Source organism: Camelus dromedarius, chromosome 23, assembly GCF_036321535.1.
Source record: "Camelus dromedarius isolate mCamDro1 chromosome 23, mCamDro1.pat, whole genome shotgun sequence".
NCBI classification, from domain to species: domain Eukaryota; kingdom Metazoa; phylum Chordata; class Mammalia; order Artiodactyla; family Camelidae; genus Camelus; species Camelus dromedarius.
In genome coordinates, this window is record NC_087458.1 from 11,646,635 (window position 1) to 11,668,127 (window position 21,493).

Genomic DNA, 21,493 nt, shown 5'->3' on the forward strand with positions numbered 1-21,493 from the left:
GTACTGTACCTCTCTTGGTTTCACTGATTGATCTGATTCAAACGTCCAAATGTACAAGACATGTTTGAGACGACTGGGGAAACTGAATGAGAGTCGGGTGTTACGGATTTTAAGGAATCATCGTTAATCTTGTTACATTGAGGTTCTGTAGGAAAACGTCCTTTTTAAAAAGACACCTCCTGAAGTAAGTAAGTTTGGGTAAAATTCATGATGTCTTTAAAATATTACAGCAAAATTTTTTTAAAGCTGAAGCAAATATAATGAAATATTGATAATTATTATATTCTTGGTGGGGGCTCATACTTTCCTCTGTATTTTTCTGTATGATTGAAAGTTGCCACAATAAAAACAATTGAGTGCCTATTATTTGCCTTGTGCTTTAGATGTTATTTTATTAAGTCCTCAAACAGCCATATAAGACAGATTCATTACTGAGGGCTCAGAGAAGTTCAGTATTTTTTCCAAGATCACACAGCCAGAACAGGGCAGAGCTGAGATTTGTCCACGAGAACCCACTGCTTCCCAAAGTGCCTCGGGTAGAAGGAAAGTATCTCGGGAAGGAGTTAAAAAAGGATCCTTAAGCTTGTGTCCCAGGGAACCAGGAGACCAGCAGGGAAGTCCAGAGGAGGAGCTGGCTTGAGGAATTAAGAGCTTTAGCGTCAGACAGTGATAATGGCCAATGTTTTTCACTTACTTTTCCTTGCATTGCCTTGTTTGAATGTTTCGTAAACCACCCTCCTAAAACAACGTTGTGCTCTTTTTTAACAGATGACAGCCAGGTTCAGAGGGGCTAAGTGACTTATCTGAGGTCACAGGAATGCCAAGTTGGGAAGCCAGGACTCAGACCCAGGCCTTGGAGACAGTTTCCTCCAGGAGACATCCCTCTTTACTGGGTGGTAACGAGACCAAGGCCTGCACGCCATCACCCAATTGTGTTCAGGTGTGTTGGCACGGCAAGCAGCAGCCAAATGAACTTGCTCACTGCCCAGGGTTGGTTGCAGGTGCGTTAGCCTCATCTGGTACCTGGAAGGACTCTGGGCTGATGATGGTGGTTGAGGGCACTGCAGGGCTTTTGCTTGGTTCTGTCCCCTGCTGTCAGCATCCAGAGATCTGCATGCTCAGCCCTTGCCACCTTCTGCCAAATGTCCCCAAATCACCCAGGCTTTCTCTGATGGGCACCCACAAAAAGCCACCATCTGTTTCCCTCCCATATTTCTCTATATCCTTTCCCTGCTTGATTGTATTGGTTCCTATCATATCACACATAAATATATTCCTTTTCTCTCTTCCAGACTAGAATATATGCTCCCTGAGGTCAGGGACTTCGTCTTGGTCACTCAGAACCCCCACTGGGGACTCCATGAATATTTGTTGAATAAATACACGTACATATGAATAAATGAATGTAAAAAGAATGAAAGATAAATTGTTAGTCCTTTTCTCTCTCCACTTTTGAAAATTATACTATTGGCCATACTTTAACAGGAAAATAAGAGGAAATCTATTTTCCTACTGGTATCAAGCTATTTAGATGCCCTAGGTTAGGTGAGGGGTTATCCGCTCGGATAAGACTCAGTCAGCCAGTCTAAGGGCTGGAAAATCCCCCTTCATTTTACAGGTGTGGGAAAGGCCGGGGAGGGTTGGTTCCTACCTGGCTGTTGCTCTGCCTCTTCAGCTTTCTGAGAAACCTGTTTTCTAATTCTTGTTTCCGAAGTTGAATCCCATGGTGAGGGAAGCTGCTTAGAGAAGTCCTGAATGTGCCCTGGGAGATGGCGTCTCTCAGTTGCAGGCCTACGGTCTCTCCTTCCGCTTCCTCCTTCCAGCATGTGGGAGGCCCCCAGCAAGCAGGTCCTCACCTCTCCTGAGTGGGCGTTGGGCTGCAGGGCAATTAGATCACCCAGACACGCTGCAGCTGGCATCCCAGGGGCTGTTCCTCATGGCCCTGTGGCTTTCCCAGCAGGGGGAGCTCCCTGACAGCCGCCTCACTGGGGGCTCAGGAAGTGGAAGTGCCCCACAGAGGGGGCTGGGAGGAGGCTCAGAGGAGCTGCAGCAGAAAAACTGACCCTTAAGGAAGTGGCCATGTGAGTTTTCAGGCAGGACCCTGATCCCAGGGTCACCGAGGGGGTGAGGAGTTGCCTTCCTTACCTGCTGACCATCTCTGCCCTGGGACCCACAGATCCAGGCCATGGACAGTTAGGAAAGTCGCTTCCTTTGGCTTAGGCAATACGGCTGCCTGGTCCCCTGCTGTGCTACTTCAGCCTTGAGGCTCCTCATCCCAGGTTCTGTCTTTTCAGGAGACACAACCCATGTCCTGGGACCCTACACCCTCACCTTATGAGCCACGCCTCCCAGAATGAATTATTTTGCATGACACCTTGGGCCCTGTCCGAGCCCTGACCCCTTCCTACTGACCCTGATTACTTGTTCCTGGGACCTTGAAGTCTGAGGTTTTCCTGGACACTGCAGGGCAGCCCAGCTTTTAGAAGGTTCACGGAGAGACCTGAGGAGTGGGCAGACTGGGAGGCCCTGGCATCATATGGACAGCAGCAAAGAGCCTAAGCTGGGGGCCAGGCACAGGTGGAAGAGGGGCGCACATCCAGCACTGGTCTCTGCACAGCCCAGCAGTGAGGTCCCAGGACGTGTGAGGAGTGGGACAAGTCCTGGTCCAGGAGTCTGGCAACTGTAAATATATCACTTTACATAGATGGATTGGTGGGTGGGTGGGTGGATCGATGGATGGATAAACATTTCTGTAAGATGTGAATTCCCCACTGGCAACTCCCCTGGTGGCTTACCCCACTCCCTCAGAGCAGCCTACCTAAAGCTCAGGCTGACTCTGCTGTTTCCAGCTGAGGCCTGACAGAAGGGCCAGGGTCTAGGGAGGCAGCCCTACCACCACCATCCACCAAAGACCTTTTGAACCCTCGACACACCATCTCCCTGCCTCTAACCATGCTGCTGCACCAAGCCTGACAGGCACTTCCATTTGCTCAGGAGACCTGGACCCAAACAGCCCCAAGACAGAAAGAAGTCATTAGGACATTTGTTATTTGAAATCGTCTAAGCAGAGAAAGCTGCTATCGGAGTGAGGGGTGGAAGCCACCCACCGCCCAGAGAGGTGTAAGCGGCACAGGGACCGACTGGGGAGTGTGGAGGGGGAGGCGTCTGAGGTCTGTGCGGGCCTCACCAGGCAGCAGCGGCTCCCTAAGCGGGGGTGGGGTGAGGTGGGGCGTGGACAGTGTAGTGACGTGATGTGCTCAGTTCCCACGTCATCCTTGGGTTCCTCTCTCTACCCAGAACCTTAGGAGACACCTGTTCTAGCTTTTTCCACTTTTCTGTCTCCTGTTTTGTGTCATGTGGAGGAAAGGGCACACTTGTGGGCAGCAGGCACTGGACAGGGCTCCGCTGTGCCCGGGGAGGGGTGGCGGGTCTTCTCATCCTGCAAACATTTCCCTCAGGGGCCTTGTCGTGGAACCAGGCCTTTCTCCTGAGGGGAAGCAGGAAAGGAGGGCTGGCTGAAAGTGAGTGTTCAGGACGAGGCAGAGGAGAGGATTGTAGGGAGGAGAGAGATTGATTGATTGACTGATTGATTGAAAGCTTCTTAAGAAGTACACAGTCAAGGTCACACTCACTCAGCTTCCTGTTTTCAGCAGTGCCGACCACCAGCCACGTGGAGGACAACTGAGGAATGAACAGGCTCCTACATCTTGGGTAATGACCAGAAAAGAGCCAAACAGAGCAAGGAAGCTGGTGTGACGGTGGAAGAGACAGGAAGGGATCAATGCCACAAAATTAAAGCAAGCACAGGGGTCAGCTCATTCCGAATACCCTCCAAGGAACCCCCTAATCAGGAGGGGAGATGCTGTCCCTGGGAGCAGCTCAGCGTGAGGACGATTCTATGGAACACAGGCCACGTCTCCTTCTGGCGGAGGGATCCAACCCCACCAGACATCAGTGCTAAACAAAAACGCATTTTGCGGGAGAGGGGTGATTTTAAATTTCTTCTTTATTTAAAAAAAAGCATTTTTCTGATTTAAAAAAAAAAAAAACTTCTCCAATACATAAACATTTTTTTCCCGCCCCTTAGCACTTCTTTCTTGCCTCCTTGACTCCTGCTCCTGGTGCCGTTGGACCTGCAAAACCCTGATGAAGAAACCTTCTCAGATAGAGATCCGGGAGCTGGAGGGGGTTGAGGGTTTGAAGGAAGGTGGTTACTGGTCAAAAGGAGAAGTTCATTTGCACAAAAATATAAACCATGGAGGATGAGACCAGCACATACACGTGTGGATTGATCTACAATCCAGATAAAAAAAAAAATAGACCCAAATTGTCATTTAGCACTTGCAATATTATACAAAATAATATATATATTTTTAAACAACACATACCCATCTACACATACACACACACACAAAAACACACACAAGGTGCCAGTAGCCCCTCTGCACTTCTGCTTGTGGGGACAGGGGTGTCAGTAGGCAAAGATGACATGGTAGGTGACCTGGTGGCCATTGTCCCAGGCATAGAGCAGGCGGTCCTTGGGGTTGTAGTCTATCTGGGTGGTGTAGGAATACTCATTCTCAAACAGCAGCCTGGGGACGATCTGCGTGTTAGTGTGGGTGTCAAAGGCGTAGGAGATGTTGGCGTTGCGCTGGTTGTAGCTGTCCACAGCGTACAGCACCCCGCAGATGACGAAGCAGTTGCCGTAGAAGTTCCGCCGGAGCCCCGTGCGCCATGTGGTCTCCTTCTGTGTGCTCAGGTCCACGGCATTGAGCTTGCTAAGGACGATGACCTCCTGACTGAAGCCCTCGTCGTCCAGGGCTGGGTAGATGAGCCACAGGCCATTCTCATCCACCGCAAAGTCCACATCCGAGTGGCCCTGCCACCGCCAGGGCGTGGACTCCTCGTAGGCCACGTCGTGGAGCATGGCCCAGGCAGCCACGTAGCGCTGCTTCAGGTCGTACTTGATGATGTTGCGGGTGAAGGCCCGGTTGTAGTAGAAGGCGCCATTGTACACCACATGGCCCGTGCCAATCCAGCTGTAGGGGAGCTTGTAGGAATTGCTCCAGCGGCCTGCGGGCGGTGAGAGGGCAGGAGGCTTCAGGGCAATGGTCAGAGACAACCTGCCAGGCAGGGAGGGGGCAGCCCAGCGTGATGGGATGTGCAAACCCCTTGAGGGTCTGGAGACCTGGGTTTGTGGCCTGGCTCTGCCACTTTCTAGTTCTGTATAGCTAATCAGTTAACCTTTCTGAGCCTCAGCATCCTCATCTGTCATTTAGAAGTAATTCCCACTCCCCTCAAAGAGCTGTTTCAAGGATCCAGAGCGCTAACACACGTGAGCATGGTCTGTAAACTCAAGGACCATGGGAAAGACTACTGTCTCCTGGACCAGACTCCAGGCTGTCTCCTGTCCCAGGGGCTGGGAAGGAGGGGCAGGGCTGAGAGATGAGAGAGCAGAGAATGTAAAGGAAAGTGGAAGAAGCTGTTGTCCTTCTTGTCCACTGTCTTCACCCTACGCGATCTGGCCATGATTAAACCGGAGGACAGTGAGGAAGGAAGAACCCCCTGAATCGAACCCATATCACGTACCTTGTTTGAAGTTCTCCAGGTTCCGGAACTCCACCAGGGTGTTGCCATAGTAATAATTGGTTACGTAAATCCGCTCATCCTTGGCCAGGGGGTCCTTCATCCAGGCCCCTTCATTCCGCCCATATGTGTTCTGCGTAATCGGCCCGGTGATTGTGGACAGGGTGTCCTTGCACCTTCCTGATGAAGAAGAGGTAGACGGAAGGGTTGAGATGATGGAAGGATGCCCTGCCCCTAAAACCCTTGCTGGCTCCCCGAACTAGAATCCAAAATCCTCGGTGGGCTTCCGCAGCCCTGTATAACCAACCTGACACCAGGCATTTGCTCAGCATCATCCTCTGCTAGTCCTCTCATCCATCCTATATTTTACTCCTACAAAGCCATCTACTGTCATCATCCTGGGCTACCTTCATGCCATCGTGCTTTGCTCCTGTTGTCCTCTTACTTCTCAATCCTACAAATCATCCCTCAAGGATCTAAGTTCCAATGTCCTTTTCAGACACCACATCCTCCTTTGAAAACCCATTCCATTCTACTGGATCCCATCCTGCTCCCACAGTACTGTGAATGTACCTCTATTACAGGACCTACCATCTTCACTCAGTGATGCTTCTGCATCTCTCTCCTGCCTCCATGCCCACCCCCACCCCAGGGAGCAGAGTCTGGCTTTCCTCTTTGTGTCCTCAGTCCTCAGAATACACAGTGTCTGGCAGGTCACAGGCCCTGAGCAGATGTTCTGAAACTTGGATATATACACAGTAGCATGAGAAATGTGACCAGAGGAGAGGACTCTGGGGGTGTGACCAGGAACAGGGAGCCCCACCAGCCACTGAGCTGCCCAGAGGGTCTTGGCCCAGGCCACCAGCCCTGACTGTGTAGTGGATGTCATGTCCCTGAGGGCCACCTGCCAGGTTCCAGAGAGCTGTCCTCAAGCCTATGTCCCTATCACTATTGTGGATGCCAGGGCCCCCTTCTGGGGAACTGGAGGGGTTGGGGACCAAGTTCCCTCATAAGGAGCTTACTCTGGCTGTAGGAGCCTCCTTCAAAGGGCAAGTCTGCTTTAATGGGACAGGAACTCACCAATGTCCTTCTGAGTGGACAGGAGAGGCCCTCAAGGACACTAGAACCATGATGGATTTTAAACCAAGTCAAAAGCCTGCCTGAGTGCTTAATAGGCAGTATTAACATTGAACATGGCTATGAATGATACTAAAATCTCATGTGACTACTGAAAGCACATGCTCTTTCTGTCCCCACAGTAGCCGGTTATGGAGGAGATGGGAAGAGGGCAGTGGAGGGGGCAGTGGGAGGAGCAGATGAATCCAGCCCTCACAACTTCCCCCTACTCCTCCCGGCAGCTGAGAGCAGCAGAACACCCCCCACCTGCCATCAAAACTGGCACCCAGATGGGCAAGAGCACTGTGTGTCCTGGGTCCCTGACATTCACAGGGGACCCAGAGAACGAGGGCCGATAGTTCAGATTCAAGGTTCTCTAAACTCCAGGCCACCCCATCTCCAAACTGTTCCAACCTGTTTCATCTGTTCTGCTTCCCCATTAGTGGTCTGAGCTGGCAGGACAGGGCAGGCACTGTGCCCTTGGCCCTGGGCCAGGGGAAGCCAGGCGGCTGAAAGTAGGATGAACACTGTTTCCCAGGCAGGCCCCACAGTTGGGTGCAATTGGCAGGATTCAGGCATCTCTGTGTGGGGTTTATTAGGTTCTGGTCTGATGGAGAGGTGGGGGGAGTCAGTCTCTGTAAGACAAACAACAGAGCCTAACAGCCAAAGCCTCATTCCCCACAACTGAGCTCGTCTGCTCAAGACAATAAAATAGAAGGCTCCGGCTGAGCCCGGGCTACAGAGGTCTGATGGAAAATGTCCCATTCCCTGGCCCTGAGTGGGGCCCTTGCTGCCAGTGGACAAGCTGTGCTTCCTTTGCACTGAGGTGAGCCCTAGTGTGCCATCCTTGGGGGGGCATTTTTATGTGCCCCTTTCCCCCAGAAAAGCCCAGCAAGGACACTGACTCCCTTTGTGGGAGGCAGCCCCCAGCCCATGACCAGGACCCTACAAATTGGCTGTGTGAGGTGAAGGGTTTCTTTCAGGGGGCCACCATGGCAATGCCACCTCTCTGCCCAGACATGGGAACTGCGGATGAGCTCCTGGAAGCAGGACTTATCTGTGTTTCCATGTACTGGGTTGCCCCAGGCAGCCCCCAGATCCTTACAGGGTCCTGTCTCAGCACTGAGGCTATGCAATGACAGGGCCTTAATGTGGGGCTACAGTATGTGCCCCGGGTTTGCAGCCAGAAGCCTGGCATTGGTCTTGGCCCTGCTACTGACTCTGAAGTCTGTATTGTCTCTAAAATGTCTGAGTTTTAATTTCTTCCACAGTATAACAAGTATAATACATGCCCTATCTCCTTCACAAGAGTGCTTGGAGAATCCACTCTGATGATGATGTGGTAGGCTGAGTAATTGCTCCCAAAGATATCCAGGTGCTAATCCCTGGAATCTATGAATATGACTTTATATGGCAAAGGAGCCTTTATAGATGTGCTTACATCAAAGATCTTGAGATGGGAGACTATCCTGGATTATTCAGGTGAGTCCTCATCACAATGACAAGTGTCCTCATAACAGGGAGGCAGAGGGAGATTTGACCACAGAAGAGAAGGCAATGTGATGATGGAAGCAAAGATCAGAGTGATGATACCACAAGCCAAGGCATGCTGGCAGCCACCTGAAGCTAGAAAAGGCAAGAGATGGACTATCCGTTGGAGCCTCCAGAAGGAAACAGTCCTCTGACACCTTGGTTTTCACCCTGTAAGCCTCATTTCAGCCTTCTTGCCTCCAGAGCTGTTAGGGAATAGATTTCTGTTGTGTAAGCCTTAAGTTTATTGTAATTTGTTACAGGAGGCACAGGTGACTAATAGAGAGAGTCAGCTTCTGGAGTCTTTGTTTTTGGAGGAAGAGGGGAGTCCCAGCTTGCAGCCTCAAAGCCCTGATACCCAGGACCTCAGGACGTATCTCCACGTGCCCTCAGACAGAGCAAACGCTGGTGGCACGGGGCAGGGGGGTGTGGAGGGTGGCGGTCAAGCACAGGCAGGTATGGTGGGACTGATACGTGCAGTTTAAGAGCATGTGAAGATAGGTTCAAGGGAGAAGTTCAGCAAACCATGAGGCCCAGACGCATCACCACCGTCTGAGACTCTGAGGCAGTTCAGATGCTCCCACCCTTGGCAGCAAACTGTCAGCAAACTCCTTTTCAGGGGTAATGAGAGAAATGAGGGAGACAGTTCAAAGGCAATGCAGACAGAAGTCAGTGCTGTCTGCAATTCATCTGAGAAGTTTTCCCCCGAGCGTGGTCTTGGGGGACAATCCCTGGGCTGTCTCTACATATTAACTCATTTAATCATTTACAGTCCTGGGAGATAGCCAGCCCTGTGTCAAAGGTCCCCAGGGTCTGAAAAGTAGGGGCTCTTCCTCTCAGCATGTAAACCTGCTCAAATCTTGCCACCTAACAAAAATAAATCAGCACACAGGCGGCTCCCCCACCCTCTGGGGCTCTCAGGTCATGGGGCAGGCTCCCCTGCACGGGGCGGGGAGCTCACACACCCCACAGCCCCTCACCTGACTGCTGCCTTAGATGCTTACACACTGCCCGCCAGGGGGGGTTCTCTGCTCCTTTCGTTCTTGTCAAGCCTGTCTCTTCTCTGAACCTGGGTACCACCCCCAGACCCCACCTACCCACCTACCTCCTTGCTCAGGGGGCTTTCACACCCCTCTCCCAGTCTCCACCCACCTCCCTGGTCATACTGTCTTTGGCTGGCCCTCTTTTCTGCCCACCTTTCAAATGGTACCCCTTACAGCCCCACTTTTAGTCTCATCTCCTCATGTCCTTCCTGCGTCCCCTGGGCAAACTCAGCTCTCGCTGAGACTCTCAGCCAGAGTTTATTTCTGAGCACCGGACAGCCAGCTGCCTACTAGACAATTCTCTGGTTCCTCCCAGTTCCTCAGATTTAATGGATTAAAAATGGAATTCACTTATTTCAGTTCACAGTCCATTCCTCCTGTACTTCCTGTCCTGGAGAAAGACACAGCACATCATTACCCAAGCCAGGAAACCTGGGCCTCCCTGATGGCCCCCTCCTCCACTCACACGCCCGTTGGTCACCATTTCCCACCTCTGCACCTCTCTGCCCTTCCCCTCCACCTCAGTGGCTTGGTTGAAACCTCATGGCCTCTTGCCTGGATCATTCCAATTACACCAGTGGTCCCTCTAGCTCATCTCTGCCTCCTTCTGACCTATCACCCCACCAGTAGTCCTGAGCCACTTTTCTGCTTAAATCCTTAAGTCACCATCACCAACCACCACATGAAGCCCTAAGTTCTACCCTAGCACCTCAGCCCCTTCTGCATTTGCCATTACTTCTTGCCACCTCCCCTCCTGCAGAGTTCTCAGACTCAAATGCCTTCAGGGGCCAAGCGGGGACTGAGAGGAGTGAAGCAGGCTGAGTGTGAGATAAGAAGCAGCAACAGAGACTGGTGGCTGGGAACAGCAGCTGATCCGAAGACATTTGAATTTAAGGCTGTCAAGAAATTTGAGGATGACTTTGGCCCTCAGGTTGCCAGCTTTGAGATCTCCTTCCATCCCTAACTGCTTGTATTCCCCATGGGTGCCCTGCCCAGGGCTGGCTTCGCGGGCACGTGACCTGTGCAATCACACAGGGCCCTCATTCAGAAGAGCCCACCCTTGGTTTAATGCTCTGCTGTCACCATCTTGAAATTCTTAATAATTTTATCTTCAATTTTTGTTTTGTAAGAGACTCAAAGTGAAGACAAGGCAAGTGTGTTGTCTCTACAATTGAGTAAATGACGCCTGACAGCCCCAGAGGCCACACATGCTGTTCGAACCAGAACTTGCTACGAACACGGAAAGAAGGCGGTGGTGTTCTAAGAAACAAGAATAACCAAGCAACCCTATCATTTCTTTCTTACTTGTGTTACTTCCTTGTCTTAGCCAACAACTCACGCTGAAAATGGTGCTGAAGAGGGAAAGACTGCGCAACTCACAGTTCCTTTTCTTTTTAGCCTTCCTTACTTAGCAAGCCCCAGGGGTGCTTGTAAAATGTGCACATACCACGAAGTGACACAGCAACAGACGAGTTAGTTTTGTGCAGTGTTTCCTCTGTTCTACTGAGAACAAAATACATACGAATGTAGGAACTATGAAACACGAATCGTGTCACTTTGGTGGAATCCACATATGAGTTAAGTGACCCTACATTTGCAATTACAACTGGCAGTGCACAGTATCAACATGAAAGACAAAATTCCTGCCGATTATTTACATTTTTAATGTTTCTTTGCTTACAGTGGCATGAAATAGCAAAGAAAAAACACCAAATGAAAGCGGAAGACCGCAGAAGAAAGGAAACAGCTTTATAATCACTACCTTAAGTGGCACTTTTCTCCTGCTTTTTGAACGAGGGGCCTACATTTTCATTTTGCACTGGGCTCCACAAACTACGCAGTCGGCCCTGACCAAACTGGTTCACTTCTGGTCCTTCTGTCAGCTGTGGTCCTTCTCACTGCAGTGCCTCCTTCCTTCCTGGTCAGTCTTCCCTCTCTATCTCTCTTAGAATTAAGTCCCGACTTCTCACTCCCTTCATCATCTGGCCCCTGTTCCTTAGGACTCCCAGTTTGTGCCAGGACGAGGGGGCCTTCTTCAGTCCCCCCACCCAACCCCGGCTCAGGCTGTCAGCTCTGCCCTGGTGCCCGCCCTTGGAGATGGAGCTCCACACTCAGAACTGACCACAGGGCCATGCACCTGGCTGCTGGCAGGCCTGGCCACTTCAGTCACCTGCACCCCCCCACGGTGACCTCTCTGTGGGAGTGACCACAGCTCGCGCACCCTCACAGCCAGCATGGCATAGGGCTGAATGACCCTTTAACCCTGTAGAGAGGCGTAGACTTTCTTCCTTCTCTGTTTACAAGGAGCGTCTCCATTTTATATTCTTGTCTCTAGGGCCAGTGGCCCTGGTGCTCTGACTGGAGTTCCCAGTGGTTCCAGGGGGCTGGTGAGGTGGGCAAGGACTGAGAGCAGAGTGTGCCTGAGGAGCTGGGGGCCGGGGAAGCTGCCTGACAAATGACTCAGGGCGGCCGACTGTGACGATTCTTGGCCCTGAGTCTGGGTGCCATCGGGGGTCAGGCCAGCCTGGCCCCTGCCTCCGTCAGCATCACCTTCCTCAGGCCACCTCAGACCAGGCCCGCTGACACGCAGCGGAGTGGCCGGCCACGCCTTGGGCACTGCTAAGGTCGTCTGCTTTTTGGGGAGACAGTCTTCAGCTGATCAAGCTTCCTAGGTTCAACCACGAGGCAGGCCTTCGGGTATTGCTGTCCCTGTGACTGTCCTCATGACTGCTCCTCCCTGCCCCTGGCTCCAACCAACCTCTTCTACAACACTCAGCAGGAGGTGCAGTCCTTAGCATCTGGAACTCCGCAGAGACGTGGCCACGTGGCACAAGCATTCCCTTCCTCTGAGGTAGCCTGAGCAGACCTCTCCAAGCCGCTGAGCGTGGTGACCGGCCCCTTCCCCGCCCTTCCCTTTGTGAGCCCTGGCAACCCCCACTGACAGCGTCTTTCCTCCTGTCTTAGAGCTAGCGTGCTTTGTCCAAAAGTTAATTCTAATTTGCTCGTTTTTGGAGTTTTTCTGAGCATTTTACAATTCCCCAGAGGAAAATGATGGACATTTTAGGGCATCACAAAACCAAGTTTGGAAACAAGGGATAGGATGTTCCTTTTAAAAGCAGCCCCATTTAAAACCACTCAAATAGCTCAAAGTCAAAATGGCCAGGCTCATTAAACAGCAAACAACCTTTCATAGGCAGCAAATCAGCGGCCTGGGTTGGTTTCATACAAATGATTCTTATTTAACTGATGACTACATGTAGGGCATCATGGTCTTGCTTGGCTAGGCTCAGACCATCGGGAAGTCTGCAGAGGTTTCAGAAAAGAAATACTATCCACACTAACAGCAGCCTGAGAGAAGCACTTGACAGTGGTAAATGATTAAAAGTGATTCTTGAAAAAACTTGCCAAGACTCCACATTGCCTGAATAGCTGCCTTCTCTGTGCCACCCTCTCTTTTCATCCCTTGGTGTTTGAAGAAACGTGACAGTTGTGTCCCCGTCCCCATGTTTTTTTCTGCAGTAGACACAAGAGGCAAGAACTCCAGCTCTTCTGAAAAATCCTACAGGCCAGGCTTTAAGTAGAAGCTTACATCCTCTGTGACGACATCATTCTGGTTGAACAGAATACTGAAAAACAAGAGTAAATGTATCCCCGTCTCCAGCTCCTACTGCCAGGCAAGTGTCTGCTGGGACACAGGTTTCTCCTCTCTGGGCATCAGCATCTCAGTCAGGCTGATGGACAGGGGTGGAGTCCTAAGAACCCAGGAAAGGTGCTTGTCAGGAGTTAAGCCTGAAAAGCCCACTGGTGGCGACACCCAGGGGAGGCTGGTGGGGAGAGGCTTCGGGTGCTGGGAGCCAGGCTGGAGGTGGGCTGTGGAGACAGTGGAGAACGCCACTGCTGGCTAGGTAGTCTCCAAGGGAAGACGAGTCTCATCACTGAGGGTGTACAAGCGGTGTGCATGTACCTGTGGCCTACTCCATGATTTGTATAGAAGAGAAGTGGCTAGAAGCCACTTACAACACAAAACCATAGAATATAATGGAGGAAACAGTCCTTAGCAAATTTTTAATTTCCGAGGTCTCCGGAAGGGTGGGGATTTGGCCCAGGTCAGAGATCAGGCTATAACCAGGGGTTTGGCTCCTGGCAGGTGGTCCCTCCACTGCCCGTCTCTGGCAGTAGCTGGCACCTTATTCCGAGGAGGGATCGCAAACGAGGTTGCCAGGGGAGTGGAAAGTGGGAAGAAGAGGAAGACAGGTATGAGGGAGACCGTGTCTTCTGTCAAATCCAGTACACTTTTCAACAAGTATTTTGATGAAACTATTTTCAATAGTGTTAATTTTCAATTACCATCGGTGGTGACTTAATGAATATTCCCTTTAGTTTCTTTGGAAGAGATGCCTGTAGCCAGCTCCCATTTCTTTCTGGTTGTCTTTCCCCCACACTCTAATGTCTCACTGTCCTCAGAGTCATCTTGTGGCTATGGAGCCCCCAGGCACAGAATAGGGCTGCATTCTCTGTGCTTCTGGAACATACCCTGCTCCTTTAAGCCCAATAGTCAGAAGGCTTCTCTTCTCTGCTTAGAAAACTCCCGTTCAGCCTTCAAAACCCAGCCCAAAGGCTACCTCCTTAGAAAAGCTTCCCCAGCCTTCCTAGCAGCCAGGTCAAGCTTCTGCTCCCTCTTCCATTTCTCTGTTTCTCTACTCCTCTGTTACAGCATTTATCACATGATGCTGTAATGTTTCCATGCTCTCTAAGGCCAGGGTTCTGAGATTGTTCCCTGGGGCCCACTGCACTGGTTGTTCCCTTGTTCCCATTCTTCTGTTATTCTGGGATTCTTCCCCAACACCCGCCCCAATAAAAATCCCTTGTTATTTCACAGCCTGGTAAATGTACTGCAGAAAACTTAACTTAGTCATCACCAAATAACCAAATACCCAGTATCCATCACAAAGCCTAGTATACCAACACTTGGCAAATGTTTGTATTTCTAGGCTCAGCCTTTCACCCGAGCAGAGGATCCAAGCCAGGTAGAATGAACTTACCTATGACATTCCGGATGTCATCTTCTTCCTCGGGGCTCAGGGTGGGGCTGGCGTGGGCTGTGCCCTGTCCAGCAGTAGCATCTTTCCCTGGTGAGTCTGTCCTGACTGTGGGGGGAGGGACCGGGGCCGTGTGCGGAGCTTCCACAAATGCATCCCCAGGAGCCACTGATGGAGGAGCTGAGGCGGGAGGTTGCTGGGTGGCTGTGTGGGCCACGGTGGTGGCTGGTACCTGAGTGAAAGGTTGAAGGACTGCCTCCCGTGTGGGATCTGGCAACACTGAGGTGGTTTGTAATGGTGTTGAGAATTGTTCAACTGAGGCAGAGAGGGTAGGGTCAGGGAGGCCGGGAGCTGCGGTTGAGGCCTCTGGCCGTCCGGAAGGCTGGGCTGTGGTCTGAGTGCCAGCATCAGTTGTCACAGCTGCACGCTGACGGGTGGCTACTGGCCTCTGGGTGGCACTGGTCAGCAGGTCGTTGTGTCTCAGAAGCTGATCTTCAATCAGCAAATCCACTCCGTGTTCACCACTGAAAAACTCGTCTTCTGGGAAACAAACAAAGGTGCATTTGTGACTTAGGGAGAGGAACCAGGAGCATTTGGATGGGGCAGATTAATGAGGGTTTCCTTCCTCAACGTGATGCCTTGATTTAGAGATGGAGCCCGGCTGGGGTTTAGAAAAAGGCAAAAAGGAGCACAGATGGAAGCATTTCTTGGAGGATCTCTCTGAATAGACTGCCACTATCCTCCACATGGGACCCAGGGGCCACCAGGAGGATGCACAGCCAAAGGCTACGAAACCTGGGAGGCAGCTAGTCCTCCATCCATTCATTCAGCAGCTATCTATGGAGCATGTACAACGACAGTGAGCAAAACAAAGATTCTGCCCTCAGGGAGCTTCTGTCTAGTGCAGAGACACTGAGTAATAAACAGATTGTACACTTGAAGGTGCTATAGGAGAAATCTAGTAGGGTGAGGAGGGTCCAGAGAGCAAGAAGGGAAGGGAAACTTGCAGTAATGGATAAAGTGGTCAGGATGGGACTTGGTGGGATGGAGAGATGAACAGAGGCTTGAAGGAGTGAGGGGGGTCAGCCAAGCAGCTGTCAGGGGGAATAGTTTTCCGGGGGGGGGGGATAGCAGCAGCGCAAAGGTCCTGGGGCCAGAACATGTCTGCTGAGGCTGAGGAGCAGTGAGGTGGACAGTGTGGACAAAACAGAGGGTGTGAGGAGAGAGTAACAAGAGGTGAGGCCAGAGAGAGCACAGGAGCTAGGTCATGTGAGGCTTGGCCGCTGTGTTTGGACTTCAGTTTTTATTCTAAGTGAAATAGGGGAGTTGGCAGGGTTTCGAGCAGAGAAGGAATATCCGGAGTGGCAGGGGGTTGGGGGAGAGGGGGCAGAGATTTCTTAGAGAAGACACAAAGAGGTCTAACCACAAGAGAAATAACTGATAAATTGGATTTTATCTGCTTGTCAAAACACCATTAAGGAACTGAAACTGCAAGCCATGGGCACGGAGAAAATATTTGCAATAAATATGCCTGACAGAAAAAGTTGTTCCAGAATAAAAACCCCACAAATCAATAATTTAAAAAGACAACAAACAGTTTAAAATGGGCAAAATGATTATGGCGGTGACTGGGCGAACATAATGTAAGGAGGCAGAGACAGAGCAGGGAGATGAGTCAGGCGGGTGCTGAGCTGGACCTGATGGGAGGAGCTGGCACTGGCTCTGGTTGAGCGCGGAGAGTTGGGGGGAGGGGGGTTCCTGGCATGCTGGGCAGGGAAACAAGGGAGAAAAGGTATGGGCAGGTGTCTGGGAGGGAAACAGGAAGAAGGAGTATTAGGGAAAGAAGATAAAGATGAGAGGAAAGGGAGCATCTATTTTCTGTGCAAAGGTAAGAGGGATAGAGATCAAAGGGGAGGTGCTGAGTCTCAGTCAGGAAGCCCAGGGCTCCTGGAGAAGGAATGGGCAGGCGAGAGAAGCCAACTGTGTGTCTCTGAGGGAGTCATTCCCCTCCACGCCTCAGTGTCCTCATCGGCAAATGGGGAGGACTGGACTGGAGGGCACTGAAGTCCCTTCTGGCTCAGCCATGCTCTGCCATGTGATCGTCTGCCAGCCCAGAGAAGGCAAGCAACTTGCCTCAGGCCACTCAGCAAGTTGTGAGGAAAGGCAGCAAGTACTCTGGGTAATTTGTAACTGCAGGAAATTCTCAGATGACTCAACTGGCTCTGCGGGGCCACAGGAGTAACCAGACCGCAGGAGGGGGGTTTGGCTCATGGGAAGTGAACCCCCACAGGGTCCAAAGGGTGACTCCCTCCCTGTTCTGCCTCTGAGGGGCGGCCCTGCTGACCCCAACTCACTTTGCTCTTCGATGTCGTTCTCCTCCTCAGGGTCCTTGGCTTTGTAGTAGGTGATGCCCCGAATGACAGTGGGCTTGGAGGCCGGCCGGCCCCTCAGGTGGACCTGCCTCTGCAGGGGCCGCTGTGGCTTCACCACCTCGGGTGGAGCCAGCGGCCGTGTCTGCAGGAGTTCGATGGAGTTGATTTGCTGGGACACAGTCTCTTCCTGCAGAAACCGCTCCTCATACTGCTCCTCAGAGGGAACACAAGGGAAGGTCAGGCCGCTGGTCAGAGAGGCCGTGGTCAGGTGGAGGCAGTGCTGGAACCAGGGCCATACTAAGAACAGCGGTTAGTCCTAAAGCAGTTTCTAAGAGCCAGGCACAGTTCTACGTGCCTTGCGTACGGTAACTAATTTAATCTTCTCATCAGCCCCGTGAAGTAGGAGCCATTTTTAATCATTCCCATTTACAGATTAGGCAGCCGAGACACAGAGAGCTTATGTAAATTGCCCAAGGTCCCGCAGCAGGTAAATGGTAGAGGCAGGATTTGAACCCAGACCATCTGGCTCCAGAATGTCTCTAAACTCCATGCTAAAGTTCTCAGAGGGTGCGGTTGTCCTCCCAGCTCTGGCCTGGGGATGCTGGGAGACTCACACCTGGTATTGGCTGTTTCTAGTGAGGCCCATGTGGCTGGGATAGGAAGGCTGAGGACCACGATGCACATCTTAGGATGAGGCATGATTGCTTTGACATCTGCTACTAGAATGAATTGCCCCACACCCTCCCTAGTGCAGCCAGAATTAAGTCCAAAGCCCTTGGCCTGACACTGGGAACTCAAACTGACTTGACCCAGCTCAGTCAGCACTCTCTCTTGCTCCACCCTCCGCCCCTATGCCCTCAGTATTCCAGGTACTTTAACTTCCGAGCCTCTAGGCTCTCCTGAGATGCTAGGACTTTGTTCAGACTGTTTTCTGTCTAGAAGGCCATTCTCTTTCCTCCACAAAGCTACTTAATGAAATCTACTTATTTCTCAAGGCCTGGCTAACAATTTCTGGACCCCAAGGAAATATCCCCAGACTATCTCATTTCCTTCCCAATCTTCACTTTGCCCTTTGTGGCGGAGACTTCTAAGTGACTACCCAAATCCCCTGTCTCCTTGTTCCTGACTTAATGAGAAAGTGATTTTGTGGGAGTGGTCATGGGACTAAGTTCTGACCAGTGAGATATAAGTAGAAGTAGGTGGGAAGAGCTTTTGGAAAAGTTCCTTAGAAAAGGGGGCTGACTCAGCTGGAAGGAATTTTTTGTACTCTTCCTCATTTCTATGGCCAGGAAAATGTGGACAGGATGGCTGAAGCTGAGCAGCCATCTTGTGACCATGAGGGGATTTTGAGGATTGACATCAGTAATGACACCTTATAGCTAACTATACCAGCCCTGGACCAACTGCCTTCAGAGATCTTCTGAATGAAAGAACAACAAACCCCTCTATTGTTAAGCACTATATTCGAGTCTCTTACTCAAAGCTGAACATAACTCCTAGTGCTTACAAGTCTGTACTTCTATGATAGCACCTCTCCCAGCCTGCCTTCCACAGGTATTATTTAAGAATGTTGTCTCTGTAGATTGTGAGCAACTGGAAGAGTAGAGACCACCTCTTGCTCATCTTTGATTCTCCTGGGTGGAAGCTCCTTAATATTTCTTAAATTGAACCTTTGAATCATACAATATCCCAAGGAACTGCCTACATTTGTGACTGGCACTAGGATTTTTGTCCAGTTAAATGAGGCCTTAAAGTAGGTAGCCCATGAACTGGACATCTTGATGGAACCACAAAAAGGCCTCTGTGATAGTTCTGGTCACACAGAAGGACCACCCTGTCCTCCAAGCTGCCACCCAGGGATTGACCTCTTGTGTACACAGTGTGACAGGGTCTCTTGGTCCTGCCATGGTTCATCTAGTCATGTCCCTCACCCAGGGTCGCAATAAGCCATGTTTGAAAGCAAAGAACCTTGGGTGCAGGGCCTGGGAGGTGGCTGTGCTCAAAATCAGAGCTACCTGACAGGGGTCCAGCCCCTGAGGGGCAGTGGCCCCTTAGTGAAGCATGCAGGGACCTAATGGGGTGTGGCTCAGCCCTGCTCTCATGGGGACTCCAATGGCCGAATAACGAAGGGGCTGCTACCCATAGTCACCTAAGCCATGAGAGCTCCATTCTTACCAGGAGGAGGTAGGAGGGCCCCTTTAAATCTTTGGTGAAATCCGCCCAGAGAGCAGAGCTCACTTGGAAACAAAACCTCTGTCCCTAGAGGCCCAGTGCCCTGAGGGGCAGAGCAGGACCTTCGGGCTCACTGAACATTCGCTGGCAGGGATCCAACTATCATGGCCAACTTTCTCACTTTGCACGGGAAGCAGCAAATCAGGCTCTTGTTGTGAACTTTAAAATCTGGCCTGGAGAAAAGTCGGAGTCCTCATTCCCAACCACACCCCAAGCCTGTACTGGTTTTCCCATGACAAGAGAGTTTATCCAGATAGCACAACAGACATGGCAGTTCCTACATGTGTGTTCCTCACTCTCCAGCGCACAGCAGTGACTGGCTCCTGGATGACAGGGGACACTTTTTTTGCCAGCATCCCCTGGCTGAGGCCAGAGAGCCGCCCAGAAGAAACAGTAGATTTGTGCCCTGGGCAGCCCCCTGTCCTGCTGCCTGCCCCGCCTCACTTCCCATTTCTTGCCGGCGACGTGACCTCAACTAGCGGTGCAGGGAATACCTGGCTGGCGGTGATGGCATTTTACCAGGTACCTATTATGGTCCGATGTGTCCCTTTATATTATTTTTAAGCCTTAAAACAATGGGACAAGGTAAATATTGTTGTCCACATTTTACAGATGAGGAAAGAGAGGCTCAGAGACAATTAGCAATTTTGTTGACAGCCAATCAATTAAGTGGCTGAGAGGGGGCACTTATTAAGTCATATGGCCATTAAATAGGCTCAGGGCTGCCTACATTCAAAGCCTGTGCTCTACCTTATATGAAAGCTGCATTGTCCTCAGCTGTGATCACGGGACTAACTCATTTGCGATCCAAAAACTCATCAACATCCCCAAGTCCTCGGGGCCATGGTCTGGCTCGCACCCAGCAGACATGGGGATCCCTCATTTCCCATAGGAAAGAGCTGCCCCAGAGGCTGACAAGAGGCCCCAGCCCTTGACTCAGACGCTGCGGGCCATCTAATTGCTGGACCCTGGTTTCCCTCTGCATTGCAAAAGCAAGTTGTCATTTCTTCGTGGCAAACCCCAGGAACTGTCTTTAATTCCAGGCTCTCAGGGACGAGCGGGAAGTACAGTTTTCCTTCTCCCAGCCAAGGAGATGGAGCAAGACCATGGACAGCCTCTGCCAGAGAACATGTAATTTCCTTGGATTCACTGGCGACAGGCTGCACTAGGCGTCAGAGATCCCCCCACCCTGCTCCCCCCAACACCAACCAAGCTTTGATTTCCTCTCTGTTAAACTGTTGTATGACTTCAACTCCCAGTGTCCTGATGTTCCCAATTCTACCCTGCCCTCTCCACTCCCACCCAGCCCCCAGAGCCCCTTGCCAATCCTCCAGGCAAGGACCTTCTTGAAGAGAAACCTCCAACAAAGTGCCACTGACCACCTGATGAACGCCGACATCATCTTCCATCACCCTTGTTGAAGACCTCCCTTCCTGCCTCTCTAGCCATGTTCTATAAGGACGTCTTCCTTCATCACTCTTGGGCGCCTTGTGCCCCCCTTGCTTCCTGGTGCTGTGTGCTAGCTTTGTTCCTGCAGTGCACTCTCCCCTCTCTTGCACGCAGTTCCAGCTCTTAGAACCCTGAAAGTCACAACCAAACCCAGACACCGCACACACCCCCTTTTCAACACTGGGTTCACTACAGAGACAGACGGATGAAAAGGGAGAGGAAGATCCTAGCCTTGCCCCCTTTCCCACTTCCCCCTTTCCAGTCCTGCCCTGGCCCTAGATCTGCCCCCACCACTCTGGCTGGGGTGGATTGTGCTAACTTCAGCAGTGTGTGCAAGGGGATTTCAGGAGGGAGAAGAGCTTTGCTGAGCAAGGAGAAAAAGCGTTTGGTGTGTTTGATTTGGTTTGCTGTTTGCCCTCAGGAAATCTGAGCTGGGTTCCTGAACATACCACATAATGTGTCATCGAGACAACAGATGGAATTCTCAAGCTCAGCCGACTGGGAAATTGGAAGCCAGAGAGGGCAGGGAGTGTCTGATTCCGCTGGGCAGCTGGGCCGGCAGGGGATGCCGTTTGGGCTGCGATAGTTGCCGCGGCACCCCAGGTGTGATGCGCGGGTGCCTCCAACTTCCCTTCCAGCCCAAATGTCCTCTGGCTCTTTGGTTTATGAGCTCAGACCTGCTCAGGGATGTCCCACCAAGCAGACTAAACACAGGCTTAGTAGCTGGCATGTTGGGGACACCCAAAAATGAGAATAAAAATAATTCTTGAAGCAATATGATATTTCTAAATAACCATCAAAGCAGTCATCATGGGCTAAGCCAGAGAATTATTGGCTATCCTTGTACTTATTTTCCGGTTTGGAATTGGTTTTATTTTGAGTTACAAGTTGGGCAGGGTGTAGGCACCATACTCCCTTCAGGGCTTCTTGCCTCCAGAGTCCTAATCTGCCTGCTATCCTGCCTTCAGAACACACGTGCCTGGGGTTCCTGAAACCCACAGCTGCCACCTACCTGGCACCAGTTCGGTGAGTTTCTCTACCTAAGAGTGCCAAGCCCACATACCTAGTCTTACTTCCTCTCTTACCCAAGTTCTCAATGACCCAGGCAACAGAGGCCTTCGCAGCA

At 51.3% G+C, this 21,493-nt stretch overlaps 1 protein-coding gene across 4 annotated transcripts in view; it reads right to left on the reverse strand.

Annotated features, from left to right (window-relative positions):
- Positions 1–3,988: 3,988 nt before the first annotated feature.
- The window catches only part of OLFML2B (olfactomedin like 2B), a 36,363-nt gene continuing 18,858 nt past the window's right edge, over positions 3,989–21,493 (reverse strand). The window contains exons 5-8 of one of the 4 annotated variants that reach the window (XM_010984408.3): positions 16,669–16,894; positions 14,318–14,854; positions 5,590–5,766; positions 3,989–5,073 (exon numbers count right to left, since the gene is read on the reverse strand). In XM_010984408.3, coding sequence (XP_010982710.1) covers positions 4,472–5,073; positions 5,590–5,766; positions 14,318–14,854; positions 16,669–16,894 — 1,542 coding nt within the window. In that variant the 3' untranslated portion in view covers positions 3,989–4,471. Of the gene's footprint in view, positions 5,074–5,589; positions 5,767–14,317; positions 14,855–16,668; positions 16,901–21,493 lie in introns of all 4 variants that reach the window. The other 3 variants (XM_031435892.2, XM_031435893.2, XM_031435891.2) reach the window with 3 other exon arrangements.